We start from the raw sequence: 18,412 nt of genomic DNA on the forward strand, positions 1-18,412 counted from the left end.
TAAAGCACTAATGCTTTCATCTGCAAATGGTAAATTATGCCTTTAAACCCATATTGTTTCACTACGGCAACAACCAATGCTTCTAATACAGGCCGGTGACCTACAAGGAGGTTCAAGAGATGAAGTAAAATCACTCTTGTTTCCTTTGATACCATGTTAGATGCCAGGACACAAAAATATGTCAAGTATATTATGTGCCAAACTGGAGCTGTCCCACAGATACGAAGACAATTGATTCATGTCTCATTGCATGATAGCCATGCAGCTAATCTCGAAAATATGTCTTTATGATGGCAATTACTTTTCGCCGTCCCTTCTTATAAGATGAGTGGTACGTACTGGTACATGTACAGACACGGAGATGCGAGAATAAATATCGCACAAAAATTAATCAAATGAACATCAAAACTACTCGACTTTTCATGTCTTACACTAATCCTACATACAAGTGAATGAAGAACTGTACTTGAAGATTATTTCATACCAGTTTCATTTGTCGGAAGCGATCGAAAACATAATAATGAGCTTTTAAATGAGGGTACAGTTACAAATACTTTACAGCATATGTTATTATTTACATCTTTGAACATATTTCTGAACGGTATTTGTTTTGGTTGTATTTCATGATGTAAAATTCCATCATTTGTACATCAAAAGAAAACTGAAAGCCTTCTGAATAACATCCAGTTGGAAGTCGATATATTTAACCTCCTGGCACCTATTGAGCAATCATCTAAATCATCGTCTGCCATTATCTCATTTACAGTTAATACCTGTCCATCGCTATTTCAGTCATTGTACACTGTTGTATAAAATACCTGCTACTTATTATCATAAATCTCTTCCAATGGTTCCTTGTACTATGTTCTTGCAAACACATAACCCTCTCACATAGTCTCCATTTTTACCTCAATAAGGTCGGACACGTTTCAGACGAAAATTGATATTCATTCTGATTTTCAACATGTTTTTCTTTTAATGTACATTTCTTTCTTAAAGAATATGCACTTTAAGATTGTCTCGAAGTACAGATCTCTTTCTAGTTATCTGTAGCATGTTGCTGTGATGTTTTGCATATATCTATTCATTGTGTTTAATGGAATATTTTCTCTTTTGTACTGAGAAAATGGATACTCCTCGGGGTTATAATTATCGTTGTATCACACAAAACTTCAGAAGTACATAAAAAGTTGACAAGCCTTAGGGCATATGCGAAGAGTATACTCTTGTAGTCCGAGTTTCCTTCATGGTAACATTTCAAAGTTTCGTGAGTCAGTGAAAAGGAGAAGTAATGAAAGACAGAAGGGAGACTGACAGAGATTCATATCACTGAAGGGCGATACTCAAATATTAATTCGTCTTCAATTTGGATAGTCGTGGAGAACTCCTGACATTACGAACTGAAATTTTATCCGGATTGTTTTTCTCATCTCGGTTTTTTTTTTTTTGGTATCAAAATACAGAAATTAAAACAATGTGTAAAGATTTTTTTTTCGATATTCTCCAACTTATTTCTGGCGAAAATGACGAGAAAGTGGCAAAACAAGAAATTTCAAGGACGGCCATAATCATGGACATGGGCCACAAGCCGACACAAATCTGACTGATGACTTCTAATTTGCGTTAGATTTCCTTCAACTCCAAGTTAATTCTTTTTTTTTTCAGTTGTCAATATTAAACGATAATGTTCAATGAGATATTTTGATTTCCTGTTATTTAAACCACAAGTCAAAAGTGGTCGATCATGACGGTTGCGGTTTTCTTTATGGAGCTCTGTAGCTGTGATATCAGTATGCACGATCCTCTCTTCTTGTTCTGTGTCGCTGTTAAGCTGGGAACGAACAAGGCTACTTCGAGCTCGACAGCGCTTCCGGAAATTTGACCCTGGCAAAGGAAATAGACAGAGAGCAAACTGACCAGTTCATTCTCGTAGTCCGTGCCGACAGTGATCCCAACTTCGAGCCATCGGTAGGCGATGTCGTCGATCCTGACATGAACCAAGAGTTAGCCTGGGTGACGGTGTTCGTTTTGGATATCAACGACAGCCGACCCAGGTTCTTGAGCTACAACTATGCGGCTGGTAAGAACTAAGTCTTAGTGGTGTTCGGCATACATGTTACCAATTGAGTCAAAGTACTCCTTGAAACACGTTATGTTCACGACCTGTGTTCCTATCTTTGGTTCACACATGATGAGTACTATTTTTTTTTTCAAAAATCACGGGTCAGTCAAGTCCTGATTAGCGATTGGATAAAAAATGATCATGTGATAACATATGGTGGATTATTCCTGCCATGAGCAACAGCTTTTTGGGAATGTTATCCCAAGGGACAATAAGGAGCTTTAGATTTTAGACGCGCGGACGTTCAAAGAGAAAAAAAAAACATGATCTGAGCGTGCGCAGTAACTTGATCCGCGCTACTGCGCACGCTCAGATCATGTTTTTTTCTCTTTGAACGTCCGCGCGTCTAAAATCTAAAGCTCCCTATTATTTTTGTGGAACGAATGGCAAAAGACCTCGTAGGTACAACTGTATACCAACTGAGTATATTGGATATTACGCGCTTGACGCGCTAAGGCAGTGGTTGCGTGGAGTCAACTGTTGTGGAAAACTAGCTTTTACGTGTTTTTCGTGATGCTATGATAATGACCTAAAAACTAAATCAGAAGGATTTGTGGCCAGACAGCAAGTGACTGGCGATCCTGTCGGAAGCATAGAGGTTGTTCGCATCTCGAGATTTTAAATGCTACTTAAGTTTCGATATCTATAACCTCCCTCGGTAGTATTCCAAACCATTTATGTCCTTGGGAGGGATCACATGGTCTCTCCCAGCCTCAGCCATTGTGTATAATATACATACTATCAAGAAGTTCAAATCATTTTGACTTTAGATTTGTTTAACATATTGTTTATTACCGACACACTTTGCTCGAGAAATCAAGCAAAGAGGACAAAGAATTTCTATGAATTCTCAAAGTTTTTTTTTTTTTTGGTATTAGTCATGTATACAAAAGCTCGCAGCACGTTCGCGATTATGTCTATTCTTTTTCAAGGCATTCTCTCTGTAGTAATCAAGGAGATGACACTGTGATGTGATGTGATGTGATGTGATGTGATGTGATGTGATGTGATGATATATGATGTGATGTGATGTGATGTGAAGGGATGTGATGTGATGTGATGTGATGTGCTGTGATGTGCTGTGATGATATATGATGTGATGTGATGTGATGTGAAGGGATGTGATGTGATGTGATGTGATGTGATGTGATGTGGTGATATGATGTGATGTGTTGTGATGTAAACGGATGTGAAGGGATGTGATGTGGAGGGATGTGATGTGGAGGGATGTGATGTGATTTGATGTGATGTGATGTGATGTGATATGACGTGACGTGACGTGATGTGATGTGATGTGATGTGATGTGATGTGATGTGATGTGAAGGGATGTGATGTGATGTGATGTGATGTGATGTGGTGATATATGATGTGATGTATTGTGATGTAAACGGATGTGGAGGGATGTGATGTGGAGGGATGTGATGTGGAGGGATGTGATGTGATTTGATGTGATGTGATGTGATGTGCTGTGATGTGAAAGGATGTGAAGGTATGTGATGCGATTTGATGTGAAGGGATGTGTAGTGATTTAATGTGATGTGATGTGATGTGATGTGATGTGATGTGATGTGATGTGATGTGATGTGATGTGTTGTGGTGTGTGTGGTGTGGTGTGGTGTGGTGTGGTGTGTTGTGTTGTGATGTGATGTGATGTGATGTGATGTGATGTGATGTGATGTGATGTGATGTGATGTGATGTGTTGTGATGTGATGTGATGTGATGTGATGTGATGTAATGTGATGTGATATAATTTGATGTAATGTGATGTGATGATGAGATGTGAAGGACAACGGGTGCGTACCAGGCTCACCCACTTCCCAAAAATTGCAAGCAAGTAAAATGTTTATTTTAGTAGGATTATTCTAGTGAAAAAGACCTACTGTTGCCCTTACATATTTGCTCAAAGACGCAAGTACCTTTTTTTCTTACATAAAGAAAAGTGTCAAAACTTTCCTTCTTAGGTAAGTTCTATGCTTTATGCGTGATCAGTGTCATTGATATTGTGAACCAAAGACCCTTTTTATTTTTACAGGACTTGCGAATATACTTATAAGGAGGTAGCTGCACAACACTATTTAAAAGTCCTATACTGTTTAATCAACTCTTATAATTTCCGTGTTGGGTAAGAATGCTTTCATTCGTACTAAAGTTCGTTCGTACGAAAAAGAAATGTCTACAACTAACTTGTTTTTTTTTTTAATTCAATGATACGCCAGCAGTTAAGATTACATTATGAAATTCTCATTTAATTGTACAGGTCTACTGTACACCACTAACCCCGGCGAGTCCATAATAACAGTGAAGGCTGTGGATCCAGATGAGGGTGAAAATGCTGTAGTGGAGTACGAAATAGTGAACCAAGCCTCCTACGATGAAGGTACTTTACTTGTTTTTTATGTCAGATTATTTTTGCCCATTCTTTAGCTTTTGTGCAAGTAAACGCAGATGCCTGTTTCTAGTGTTGATTCAGCTGATTCAAATGCTTCAATCATTTACAATCAATATTGACTTGAAATAAACTTCGTATTAATGTGGCTATTATTCGTAACCAACGATTTAGAGGTGTGCCTGCAGATATGATTATGAAATATTTTCTTGTTGGTATCGTATGCAAGAAATACCTGGTGTTTTTCTGTCAATAATAAGCAAAGTATTGCCGATCCCTACGGTGAAGCTTTTACCGGTAGGCCCATCTTTTTTTTTTCTCCTAGATCGAATTATTATACCAGCTTTACATAACATGCGAATCTGCTGAATGTAACTTAGGAGGGTAAATGGCTATAATTATGCTGAAACACATGTTCATTTTTTTTTGAAGATTATTTTTTTTTTAATTGTGTCATCAAAAAATTGTTAATGTTGTAATTTTCTCGACATCGCTAATACGATTATGGCCAAAATGGTCTCAACCAGTTTAGTTGTACTCACTATTTCATGTTTTGTTTTATTTGTTTAGTTAGTTGGTTTTTCCTGTTTCGTCTTTTTCTTTTTCGGACCTTACCTAGAGATTATGAAGGTGGAGCATTGATTCGAATGACGTCCATCAGTAGACCATCACTAACAGTATTCTTCCAACAGTCCAAGGGTATCATGGTATCGGCGATGATCAACGCCAGTCATACTGTATTATACTAGGCTACTAATATAATTTTCAACTTTTACGAGATACCCTGTACTTTTATCTTTTCTTACATTCGTAGATTATACTTCACTTGCATGCATCCAAAGTGGACCATACACAAGTTGGCAAATGCCCTGTTTTGTAGTTGTCATTCTGATTTGTGTTGCTGTTGTCAATACCTTGTAGTGTTCTCTCGGACAGTATTCCGACATCTCCCTCTCCCCCCATCACCACCACTACACTAACATCTGGTCAGCATTCTGATTGTGTACTCTTCTCGCCACCACAGACGACGTGCTGCTGAGCGACAAAATTGAGACATTTGCGATATCTTCAGAGTCAGGCAATGTGATTGTCCAATTGAAACCAGCCTTGAGTAGTGAAGACCACTATTACATCATTGTGGCTATGGCTAAAGACAGCAAAGATCCAGAGCTGAATGACAACACAACCTTTTCAGTAAGCTCTACGCATTTATTCCAGTACACTCATACCAATACATAATTATGAACATTGTCACGAGCGTGTTTCCGTTGAGATGTTGTCAATGATTTGAGAAATCAACAAAATATAAAAACAGCAACTCTAGAAAGTCAACCAAAAAAAAGAAGAATGATTAATTACCAAAATGTTTGCGTGTTTACAGGATAGACTGACAAATTAAGTTGTTGTGTTGTAATAATTGGAGATTTTATGATGGAATGTGTTTAGTGATGAATAAGTTCTGCGATATAAGGAGGGGAGACAGAGAGAGGTTGAATTGTACTGAGTTTGAAATAAGCACGATTTGGTTACAGCAATGAGCTACAATCTATTTGGTCATATCATAATACAAACTTAAAATGACAACAACAGAAATTTCTTCTCTCTTCCGATACAGGTGTACTTGCTTAGAGAAATCGACCAGGTTAGTGTTCTCTTCAAGGATGAGGTTAATAACGTATTAACCATTCAGGAGGAGTTTGCACGGTAAGTTTCAACTCCTTCTTCTTTGCTTCTTTCTCGAGACCTGTGTAGTAATAAGAGATACCATGGTTTTCATTGAGAAGCACCATTTTTAACTTTCATTTCGTTGTAAGGGTCCCAATTATGTTTTTTAAGATAATCAAAGCGATCTTTTTCACAATCAATACTGAACGCTTTTTGTATTACTCGGAAACCTTTGCGAAAAAGAATGACATTCATCGAATCGAAGAAACACTTTAATCTGTTTAGAAACTTCCCCCATCTTCTTGTTGTGTCCTTTTGCCAATCCCCCTCTTCCCTATCGTCTTTGTTCCTCCAGACCCTTTTTGGTGCACGTCCTCTGAAAATGCATACCTCTATCAGGAAATGACACCTTTTTATGTTGTATTTATAGGTAACGTCTTTCTGTCACCAGCATCAAAGCAAATTACCACACCAGTTTCCTGTTTCAACAAGTATTTGATGTAATAAATGTAATTAAATTACGTAGTAAGGAGGTACGCAACAGCAACTCTCCAAGGACGTAAATCACCTATGCTAATCATTGCTATAGTATGGATTAGCAATATCATGATTATAGAAGCGTCTCGACAGTCATCAATTTTATCATTATCATTGTTATTATCTATGAATTGAGGAAAACCACTGATGAAAGGGGTAGGAGAGATTAAAAAGTGCAAACCATGAAACATGAGTTTTCAGTTGCTGTATCGTGAGACTGATGTAACAGGTCCAAATCAACCAAAAAACAAAAACAAAAACAAAAACAAAACAAAACAAATATCTGAGGAAACCAAAACCCAAACAGCAGTGTGGATTGAGTGAAAGCAGCAACATTAGTAGAACACATCAGTGAAAGTTTGAGGAAAATTGGACAATCGATGCAAAAAAAAATTCTAAGTTTTGGCCTTGTAATGACTGAATAAGGAGACTTCTAGAGTTTGTGATGTCATATGTGTACAATTATAAAGGAAACAAAAGAACGGTTCCACAAAAAAAAAAAAAAATACCCATTCCATCAACTTGTTAGTGACATTATGCCATAAGGGTAATATCATTCTCCCTGCTTTCTGAAAGAGATAAGTCAACTACTCTTTCATTAAGGTAGAAAAGTGAAAATATGCTGAATTTTCTTTATATTTTCTTTATTTGTTGTCGACACATAATGTCATAAACTGAAGTAGTCTCCTTGTCTAGTCATTACGACACCAAAACTTTAAGAATTCGTTATTTTTGCATCGATTGTCCGATTTTCCTCAAATTTTCACTGATGTGTTCTAAAAATGTTGCTGCTTTCACTAAATCCACATTGTTCTTGGGTTTTGGTTCCCTTTCAAGGAATGTGGAATCACTTTTATTTTTATTTTCAACTTTTCTCCATTTGCCTGTTTGAATTGTTGCTCAATGCTGATGTGAGGGAGTGTGTATTATGCATTTGGTACTTTTGGACAAACTTGAACAATTATTTCACTATGAGGCTGGACAATCCTGGCTATATCATTGTATGTTATTACTGATCGCAATTTTTAAGTTTATCGATCTTCCGTTTTGTTATTGAATAATGAGCCTGTTGTCACAGCTATACCAGAACAGTAAATTTTGTATATTATGTGCACGCAAATCATACTCTTGCATACATACACACACACACACACACACACACACACACACCAATGCACACCCATATATACATACAAACATACACAGGCCTACACATATGGGCCTACCCTTTATTCCCAGGAGATAACGGTTTTACATGCCATTAAAACACAAAGAGGCAATGTATTGAAATTTATATATTTTATAACCATTTGTACCCTATGTGGTTGTATTTATTATTGTATTTCATGTCCATTTAATATACCCTTTTTTTTGTACAATTGTGAGTACTTCAGCAATTTCACAGCTGCAAGTCACAATTTCAATAGATAATGAATCATAATAACAATGATGATAATCTTTATCAACTCTTGGATTACTTCTTGTTCCTAGATTAACAGAAGAAATTATGCGGGCTGCAGGAAAGTTATACACTAACGTCAGTGCTGTCGTGGATAGTGTTGATAGTCAGAGAGATGCAGATGGATTAGAGATTAGAAACAGGTTAGTGTTGAGTTTAAGCCAACAATGTCCATTATCAAACGCGCAGAAACTTTACTCTTTGTGTTGTAAAAACGATACCAAACTCTTTTCATGCCGGTAAAAAAGAAGAAGTAATTTATACAGAAGGTGATTGAAATATGACCCTCGACATAATCATAAGAATTCTACACATCATGCACACACTAATGCTCCATTATAAAGGGCAAAATTTATTGCAAGAAATTCATCAGATACGTGCCAAAAGTCCACAGAAACTATCTAGGCATTAAAGGAAACCAAATCCCAAAGAGCAATGTCGATTGAGTGAAAGCAGCAACATTCATGACATTAGTAGAACACATCGGTGAAAGTTTGAGGAAAATCGGACAATCGATGCAAAAGTTGTGAACTTTTAAAGTTTTGGTGTTGGAACTGCTGGATGAGGAGACTACTAGAGGTTTTGAAATCATGTGTGGACAACAATATAAAGAAAATATAAAGGAAATTCCACAAAAATTCATTTTTCATGGGTTCGAGCCTCAGTGAGGTAAAGTACAAGTAATGTCACATGTTATCATACCTGGTGTTATAATTACCCATAGTAAGATACTATTGTGGAGGTCAAGCCATCTGATAAACCAATCATCTGGACCAAATATATCGCACGTATTATATTACTATAAAAGAAAGAAACCCTACACTCATGGTAATCTTCAACCATCTTTCCCCTTCCTTCTAGTACGGTTATGTTGATGCATGTGGTGAACGTGGATGACAACAGCATTATACCTCCAGTTGAGATCCAGGCGTAAGTCGCACCTTTCTTGATTGGTCCGTCAAACTGATAACCTCGAGGCAAAAAAGAAGATAATTCAGTAATTGCTGGTTACAAGAATTGGTAGGTCGTTTGTAACCTTGACCTAAACAAACAGCATTATATCATTCAGGCAGAGGCACCTCATCCCATTTAATACAATTTCAATAGCAAGCACATGACAGACAGTAAAATTTGGTAATAAAACAATCTTAACCTGTTATACACATGTTATATAACTGTTAAATCAAATGAAATAAAAACAAAAACGATCGTTTCATCAATCCATAGCTCTTTTCTAAAGGGGTGATCCAATGACACTTGATCATGAAAGTAAATATAATAGTGAAGAAGTTTCTTTTTTTTTCAAAAGCTGCCTCTTTTTCTCCCCAAATCCGCTGAAAAGGCAACACCCCCCCCCAACAACAACAAAACAAAACAAACAAACTACTTTTAAACTATTTTTTTCTATGCACATCACTTTTTTAAAACTAAATCCCCCTCGTAGATCCGCCACTGTAATTAGTAGTCCTACATAATTAAACGAGTAAACACTTGTTTGTCTAACCCTTCGTTATCTGATAAGATGGAACATAATTGTATGAAGCAGTACAGATTGGATCTTGCGACTTTAATAATCACGCTTGAATGGGAAATTAATATTCTCGGGTCTCATGTTATGATCCTAAGTAGATAATAACTAAGACCTTTTTCGTTTGTTTGCCAACCAATTATAATTGATAAGCATGTAGAACTTACTAGTATTTCACGTAAAAGGAATAAAGTACGCAACATGACGTAATTGCAACTGATTGACAAATTGCCCCGCATCGACGTATATAAGCACTGAATTAATCGGTGTTTTAGTATTAGCAATGAATAAAAAATCATGGGCAATTTGTCAATCAGTTGCAATGAAAGCATCTCGACGGAAGAATTTCATGAATTTGAATGACATGACTTAACTATGATTTTTTTTTTCGTATTCAGCGCCTTTGACGGAGCTCTTCAGTTTGCCGATGAACTTGAGGAATACCATGTTGTTTCTGTAGACGTAAGTGCAAAATGACAATGTTTGATTGTGTTGTGTGTGTAGTGTGTGTTGTGTGTTTATTTGTGTCTTCAAATATTCTGTGTACACCCGAAAGCTCATTTGTGGGATTGAAGATGTGCTTGCATGCACAAGATACTTTCGTGGTGATACGATAAAATGTCTGTAATTGATTTCATCCCTGGACCGAAGTGAAAACTTTGCAACTTCTGCTGACATGGGCTATCTTGACAGAGGACTAAATACAACAACATAAAGTAAAACGGAATGATGAGCACTAGCTGCTCCATTTGCGTTTCGCTTTTATGCCTTTTAAAACAGTGCGCACTTTTTCGTAAATGAAAACGAAAATCTAAAAGTAGCAAGAAGATGATAAGATCCGACACTATATATGATATATATATATATATATATATATATATATATATATATATATATATGATATATATATACTCCTAGATGGGTCATTTGGAAGACATTTCCATTTGTTTTATATGCAAATTTATTATTACATGTTCAATGGCAGTTTACGCAATGGAGACACGAAAATTGTCTCCTTAATGACCAGTTGTCTCCCTAATGAAGACACTCCCCCCCAATATGTCTCCCTAAGGTGCCAACTAGGGATATATATACACATATATATATATACGTATATATATATACACATATATATATATATATATATATATACATATACATATATATATATATATACATATATATATATATACACATGATACATGTAAAATTTGACTGTAACCATACAAACATAATTCACGTTTAGATTATGCCATTGTAAGACTGTTATATTTTGGAAATACGATACAGAAATATATAATAACATAATATATAATAAATATATACATAAGACATCATACATAATATATAAAATACATCATATATTATATATATATATATATATATATATATATATATATATATATATATATATATGTGTGTGTGTGTGTGTAATATTATAACAAAATCTGCTTTTGAATCACCCAGTATTCGACTGCAGCAGTGATCACGGACCCCTTAGAGACCCTACAAAAGGTCAGCTTCTCCCTTGCTGGAATCATGATCATCCTATTTGTGATCCTGGCGTACGCCTTCTATGTCTCCACAAGCTCGTAAGTTGAATTAATGACATTGATATACAGTGCAAGGCCTATGCGTAAAACTCCGCATTAATAGCTCGTTATAGTTAGATTATAAGTAAACTTAATAATTTCATTACTGCATTTGTTTCTTCACACAGAAAATGCAACCATGTATTCAGAAAAAAAAAAAGAAGAATATGACACTTATACTCATCGGGGGCATTCTTCTCGTCTACATTTACAGATACAGGAGGAAATTGCGAGCTGCAACGGCTGACCTGCGTGACGTAAATGACAATACGGCCACTTCGCCAGCGCCAGGAACGAACAAATTTTCTGAGCAGCAGTGAGTGCCTTCCCTTGATTTTATGTGAAGATCATTATCTCTAATGAGTGTACGTTAGTCCGATGCGCTTGCATGGAATAGTGGAAATGCCTTCACAAATAATTCCTTCTACCAATATCGGCACTAATAGTATGCGTGAAATGTCTTCATCTCCCCAATTGCATATTTTCATAACAATACAAACTATCAACTATATCTCATTTCGTTTCATTTCATTTCATTTCATTTCTTTCCACAACTTGAAAATTGGTAAAAAAGGAAGAATGAACAATACAGGACAAGATGTCAATCATATGCAATACAGAGTGTGGAGGAAGAAGCAAAGGCCATTGACCTGTTTAGGCTTCTCCTTAGTAAAAAGTAACAATTGTGACACAATATAAATAAGAACAAAACAAAACAAATCAAAACAAGACAAAACGGAAACTACTTCATATATTAGCATAAAGGGGATTATTGCAGGAAGGCATTATTGCACGTATATGATTTTACAATATATTCTTTATATGTTCTCTTAAATGCAGACATAGAGACACACTGCTTAATTTCATTTGGGAGACTGTTCCACATCTTAGGGCCGATATATAATGTTGTGGATCTTGAGAACTCATACTTAAAATTGGGTAATCTATGATCTTCCCCCCCCCCCGTCTTGTACGATATCTATTTACTTCACTATTCTTTACAAAATTAAAATCAAAGAAACATGGCAACATATTATTTCTACACAGATACATAAAACAGACAGTTTGGGACTTATTGATATAAAATATTTTCAGAAAATTTAATTTTTCGAACAGATGACTGGAATACGAATGTGGTTTCGAGTTCGTTATGATTCTTATTGCACGCTTTTGGAGATTTAAAATTCTATTCAAATGGCATATTGCACTGTTCCCCCAAATTGTATTGCAATAGGTAATATCAACATATCAACAAACTATATCAACTGTAACAACAAATCATCCACTATAATATACTATGAAACTTACTATATCTTTATCTAATCTATTGTGTGTGTGTGTTTTTTTTGTGTTTTGTTTCAGAAATCCTATATTTGACAACCCTACTTACGACACTCCGATGGATTCTGATTTACCGCCAAAACAGTGAGTAAAAGTGACCACTACTGTCCAGCTGTTGACCCTAACTTTATTCCCCATCTGATCAAGAACTATATATTAGGGAGTTTTTTTATTTTTCCGACTCGAACTTTCAGAAGAAAAGAAAAAGCTTTTCTTCACATGCGCAGAATCGCTTGCTAAAATCGATATAAATGTATTTATATCTCGCGTCGTCTGAGTATCTGCTACGAGTTCTGGGCTATTTTTGCCTCCGCTCAAATCACGACGCAGAGAGCTTTTTGATGCACTGATCATGGGGGCGCCATTTTATTTATTTATTTATTCATTTTTACTCTGCGTCCTCGCGTAATCTAAAGCTATAGTCCAGGCTAGGCTCCATAGAAAGTGCACCTAACCTTGTTTTTTGATATATACAATGTTTTTTGATGTGTTCTTATCAATTCGAAGGTGCTGATTCCAAATCCGATTGATGCCACTCGCGTAACCTTGAGCATTTTCGGCAAAATGCAAAAATCCAAAATGGCCGCCAAATATGCTAATTTGGGCGTGATAATCACAATCATGTGCATTCTGTGACCAATTATTCCTCCAAACTTTGTACATTTCTGTTCTGAGAGCTACTTTAAGTGCATTTACAAGAGAATTTTCATTTCATATAGTTTCATTTGGCATTTAAAGCTCATTTCCCATTCAAAATGGCCGCCATTCCTATGCTCATGTACAATATGAATGGCAAAAAGTATGCATGGAAATATATACCAAATTAACTGTATTTCCAGTTCCTTACCTATGCTGTTGTGAAGTGTTTCATGTGCAATGCAAATCTGATGAGTGCCACTAGCAAAACAAGCAAGCAAACAAACAAATAAACAGAAAATATATTGTTTTTAGGCTATATTCTTCTAAAAAGAAAACTTCAAAATGGATGCCACTAATATTCCTCTGTACAATATGAACGGCAAAATGCGCATGGCAATAAACATTTTTTTTTTTTTTTTTTTTTTAGTTTTCTATCACGCAGCTACACTTGTTATCAATTTGGGTGCTGATTATAAATCAGAAAGTTGTTACTAACATAACAAAAAGCTGTTTTAGTTGTGATGCAAACATCCAAATTTGCTACATTGTACCTCAATCTGGTTTTTCCCCTTATAGGAATTGGGGAAAAACCCACCAAAACTTAAATTGACGCCAACATCAAGATCTTTTATCAGAAATTATTAGATATGAACATTTGATACTTATTTGCCTTGAGATGTTCAACATCATAATATTCACTGTGTTTATTGAATTAAAAGGCTAAATCTTAGATGATGACACAAATGAAATTTCGAAATAACTGTTCTGTTCTACATTATCTAAAAGCGATATTACACAAACTTTTCAACCCCCTTATCCGACAAAGAACATGAGGCAGGGGAAAGTGGAACAAAGGGACCACCTCACTTCCTTTCATCAAATCTCTGAAATAAAAGAAAAAGCCTCACATTTTGCCATGTTAACCCAGAATATAATTTGCTTGAAAACACAGATGACAAATGACCTTCTGTCTTATCTGTATATCGTAGATACGATTTACCACTGGTTCTGTGCTTGCATGATTTTCCCTACTTGCTCAAGGCCGGTTAAAATGTAACATTTTTGGAGGATTACAAAGAGTTTGGTAAAGTATTGCTAGTGGTACCACTATATATTTTTTTATATTTTATCATAGTAAACAGAAAGTCCATCACACCACAGTAGTCCTATTTTGAAATATCCAAGAATGATTTTGTATTTTCTCTAGGAGTGCAATCACTTAAGATTGTAATGGAATTGATGCATATGATGCTGCCATTGTAAAAGGGACTCATTTTCTGTCTGGAGATGAGTACTTTGCTCACACCTTTCCTTCAATAATGAGTTTTGAAATCATGGAATATTCACCAATGTTAATATAACGCAGAAGATTCATGATGATTATACGTGTAATGGGTCCATTTCAGTCAAGGGGCTTGTTTTACACATGCTTGCCCCCACCTCTGTTGCTGCCCAACCCTCGGTTCCGCGACCCCTGCAATCCTGCAATTGCTTTACAAGGGGAAACGTTTTGTCTGACAAGTTCGTCTGACAAATTTGCTCTCAGCCAATCAGATACATGGATTTTAGTAGCTTAAAACAGCTTATTAAAAAAAAAACTGACAAAACGCTTCATGGCATGCCCCCCGAACAACCTGCCATCAATGCGTTTGAAATCCCACAAGCCAACCTATAGATTTCTCTCCTTCGCTTCAAAGCTTTGACCCCAAAACAGGGTGGTGCAGATGCTGAGCTGATGTCATCTCTCATACCATCCAAGTTACCTACAACACTGTCTCTTGCCTGGCAACAAAGCCAAAGGGCTTCACAGGGTGGTGAAGCAAGTCTTTGATGTCTTCATTCTGTTTTTATGGCAAAAAAAAAAAAAAATCACCCTCTGACCCCTGAGGAAGAACTGAACATAATCAGATGTGGTTGCAATTAAGGCAATTTCAGGACTGATATAAGTATCTTTATATAGCCTGAAAATCTTGCAAATTTGGGGCTGATGTCACCTGCTGCCAAATATCCAATTAAAGAGATCTTTAAAGACAATAAAAATGAGGAAAATCAAGTTTGCTCGATAATATCAAGGCGTTACTCCTAAATTATATCATAACAAAGCGATGGAGGTTATTATCCATTTAAAACTTCCCTCAGGACTCCCCCTCCCCCAACTTCTAACTGAAAAAAAAAGCTACATTGTGAAGGGCTGTTAGTTTTGTCATTAATGTTTTTGTCCGCAATCATGTATTTCTACAGTACTGTATATCATTTTTCTGTACCTTATTGATAATGGTTTTAGGGGAATGCATAGAAGCTTTGCTTTTTTAATACTTGATAAATGATATGCATCTAGGCTTCTTAATATGTTTTGTTAGTATTACACTTTTATAATTGTATTCAAGCTGCTTGTAGAGTATGATGGTACATTATTGAATTTTTGCGTGGTGTTTGGTGCACTTAATATATAGTCTTTGTTGAAACAAAATAAAAGATTTGAAATTGTGTTAAGCATCGCAAGGTTTATGATTGTTAAAGGGATAGTACAGTATTGGTGGAGATGAGAATTGGGCTTTTGACTTTTTGCGAGATACCAAGAAAACACTTATGATGTAGTATAGAGCATACCATTTTAAGAGGAATTCAAAGTTTATTTGATGAAAATCGGGTTTGGAATGACTGAAACATCCAAAAACAAACTAAAACAAAGCGATCGTAACAAAGTGTGGGTCCCACACTTTATCAGAATCGCTCTTTTTTGGATATCTCAGCCATTCCAAAACGAATTTTCATCAAATAAATGTTGAATTCCTTATAGAATTCCATGCTCTTTCATATTTCAAAAGAAGTTTCTCATTATCTTCATCAAAAAAATTGTTAGAAACCCGAAATTAGGTCTCAACCAAAACTATACGATCCCTTTAAATGCTCGAAACTCCATCCGTATAATTCCTAGTGAAAATCCTAATTTATGTGGTATATTGGGACTTTTGCATCACAAAAGAAAAAATTTCTGTTAAGAACATCCTTCAGATAATGATCAGCACTAAATCTTAACAAACTATGTAGCTGCATGTCAGAAAAAAACAGCAAATTAGTTTTCTATTTCCACGTATATTTTTGCTATTCATATTGTACAGGAGAATAAGAGTGGCGACCATTTTGAATTTTTGCATGTAGAAGAATAAAAATGCATGTCGGCCCCCTATACTGTAAGTGGCACCCATCATATTAGTATTGCACATGCAACAATTTATAACAGCATAGGTACGGAACTGGAAATACAGTAAATTTGGTATATATTTCCATGCATACTTTTTGCCATTCATATTGTACATGAGCATAGGAATGGCGGCCATTTTGAATTGAAAATGATCTTTAAATACCAAATGAAACTATATGAAATGAAAATTTTCTTGCAAATGCACATGGAGTAACTCTAGGAACAGAAATGTACAAAGTTTGGTGGAATAATTGGTCACAGAATGCACATGATTGTGATTATCACGCCCAAATTAGCATATTTGGCGGCCATTTTGGATTTTTGCATTTTGCCGAAAATGCTCAAGTTTACGCGAGTGGCATCAATCGGATTTGGAATCAGCACCCTCGAATTGACAAGAAACCATCAAAAAACATTGTATATATCAAAAAACAAGGTTAGGTGCCTTCTAGCCTGGACTACTATAGTAGGAGCTTTAGATTTTGACGCGCGGACGTTTGAGCCGACGCTTGCGCTGGACGTTCTCCTCTCCCTGCGTCGTGTGGAAAAGTAGCTTTAGATTACGCTGGGACGCAACGTATAAAAAATAAATCGCGCCCCCATATGATCAGTGCATGAAGAAGCTCTCTACGTCGCAAACTGTGCGGACGTAAAAATAGCCCAGTCCGCGTAGTGAAAAACTCAGGCGACGCAAGCTAAAAATAGATTGATTTTACGCGCGCTACTGCACACGCTCAGAACATGTTTTTTTTTTTTCCTTTGAACGTCCGCACGTCTAAAATCTAAAGCTCCCTATTTTTCAAAACGACGAAGGGAGAGAGAAGAACGTCCAACGCAATCGTCGTCTTCAAACGTCCGCGTCGTAAATCTAAAGCTCCCTAATGTTGTTTATTAGCGCTTTGTTTCAAACGTAGGATATGATGTTCCTGCCTGTTGGATCAAATTTCATTTCTTTAACCTTCGTTAGTGTAGGTGTCTATACAATATAAAATTATGTTATCTACATTTCCAGCACAGTAAACGGTATGTAGGGATCCATGTTGTTACCACCATAATGAGATATTAAGGCACTGATATCGTGATTTTAACGTCTTTTTGGAAAAGAGATGAGGTAAATAAGCACTCTTTAATAGTTCATCGTAATACAAATAGAAATAATAGGACACTCGGAGAAAAGTAAATAATTGTACTAGTACCTTGTAAAATGTATAAGTTCTTTTTTTTCATGGAAATAAAGCGTGGTTGAATTGAAATTGAAATATGCAAATTTCGTGCGTTGGCATTCTATTATTGTAGAGATGAGATCGCATCGGAAGCAGGCGAAGATGATGGAGGGTACGAGGAAATTCAGGAGGCAACGATCGAGTTCCAGGAGGAGAATATCCAGTCGGGGTTAGTGCAGCCCGAAACGGATAAGAATAATCTGCTCTCTCAGCTGATTGCTGGCTTTGAGGAGACACAGGGAGCTCCGATCGACACCTCAATGCCTGATACAGATTTCTACGTGTCGGATGTATAGGAGTCCGTCATTTCTTTGCTTACTCAACATAATTATATCAGTGACATACATTCGATGAATAGATTCATCTTCCCCATCTTAACAGAATGCTTCAATGACTGTAGCATTTGGATACATTTTGGTTTAAGATCGTTGATTTTTTTTCACGTTATCATTGTTTGAACTATTCACGTTACAGATTTATGGTGTCCCCCCTCTCGAGATTTTCATTTTCAGATACGCAGTACTGTGTTAATCATTATCAGCCTCAATACAAACGTACTGAACACATAACAATATTTACAATACATAAGACCACTCGATGAACTATTTGTTTTCTTGAAGTGAAATATTTCTATAGATTATTTGAAACGGAAAAAGTTATTTATTCATTCTATTCATCACAAACTGCAAAATGCAATAAATGAGTTTGAATTC

General features: G+C 36.1%; 1 protein-coding gene across 1 annotated transcript in view; it reads left to right on the forward strand.

The window, feature by feature from the left end:
* LOC140228414 (cadherin-23-like) overlaps window positions 1–17,995 on the forward strand; it is a 51,081-nt gene extending 33,086 nt beyond the window's left edge. Inside the window, exons 23-31 of the mRNA XM_072308634.1 lie at window positions 1,832–2,080; window positions 4,382–4,501; window positions 5,535–5,704; window positions 6,126–6,214; window positions 8,204–8,314; window positions 9,033–9,101; window positions 10,098–10,161; window positions 11,167–11,291; window positions 17,773–17,995. Coding sequence (XP_072164735.1) covers window positions 1,832–2,080; window positions 4,382–4,501; window positions 5,535–5,704; window positions 6,126–6,214; window positions 8,204–8,314; window positions 9,033–9,101; window positions 10,098–10,161; window positions 11,167–11,291; window positions 17,773–17,995 — 1,220 coding nt within the window. The remainder of the gene's footprint in view (window positions 1–1,831; window positions 2,081–4,381; window positions 4,502–5,534; window positions 5,705–6,125; window positions 6,215–8,203; window positions 8,315–9,032; window positions 9,102–10,097; window positions 10,162–11,166; window positions 11,292–17,772) is intronic.
* The last annotated feature ends 417 nt before the right edge of the window (window positions 17,996–18,412 follow it).

This window comes from Diadema setosum, chromosome 5 (assembly GCF_964275005.1).
Source record: "Diadema setosum chromosome 5, eeDiaSeto1, whole genome shotgun sequence".
NCBI classification, from domain to species: Eukaryota; Metazoa; Echinodermata; class Echinoidea; order Diadematoida; family Diadematidae; genus Diadema; species Diadema setosum.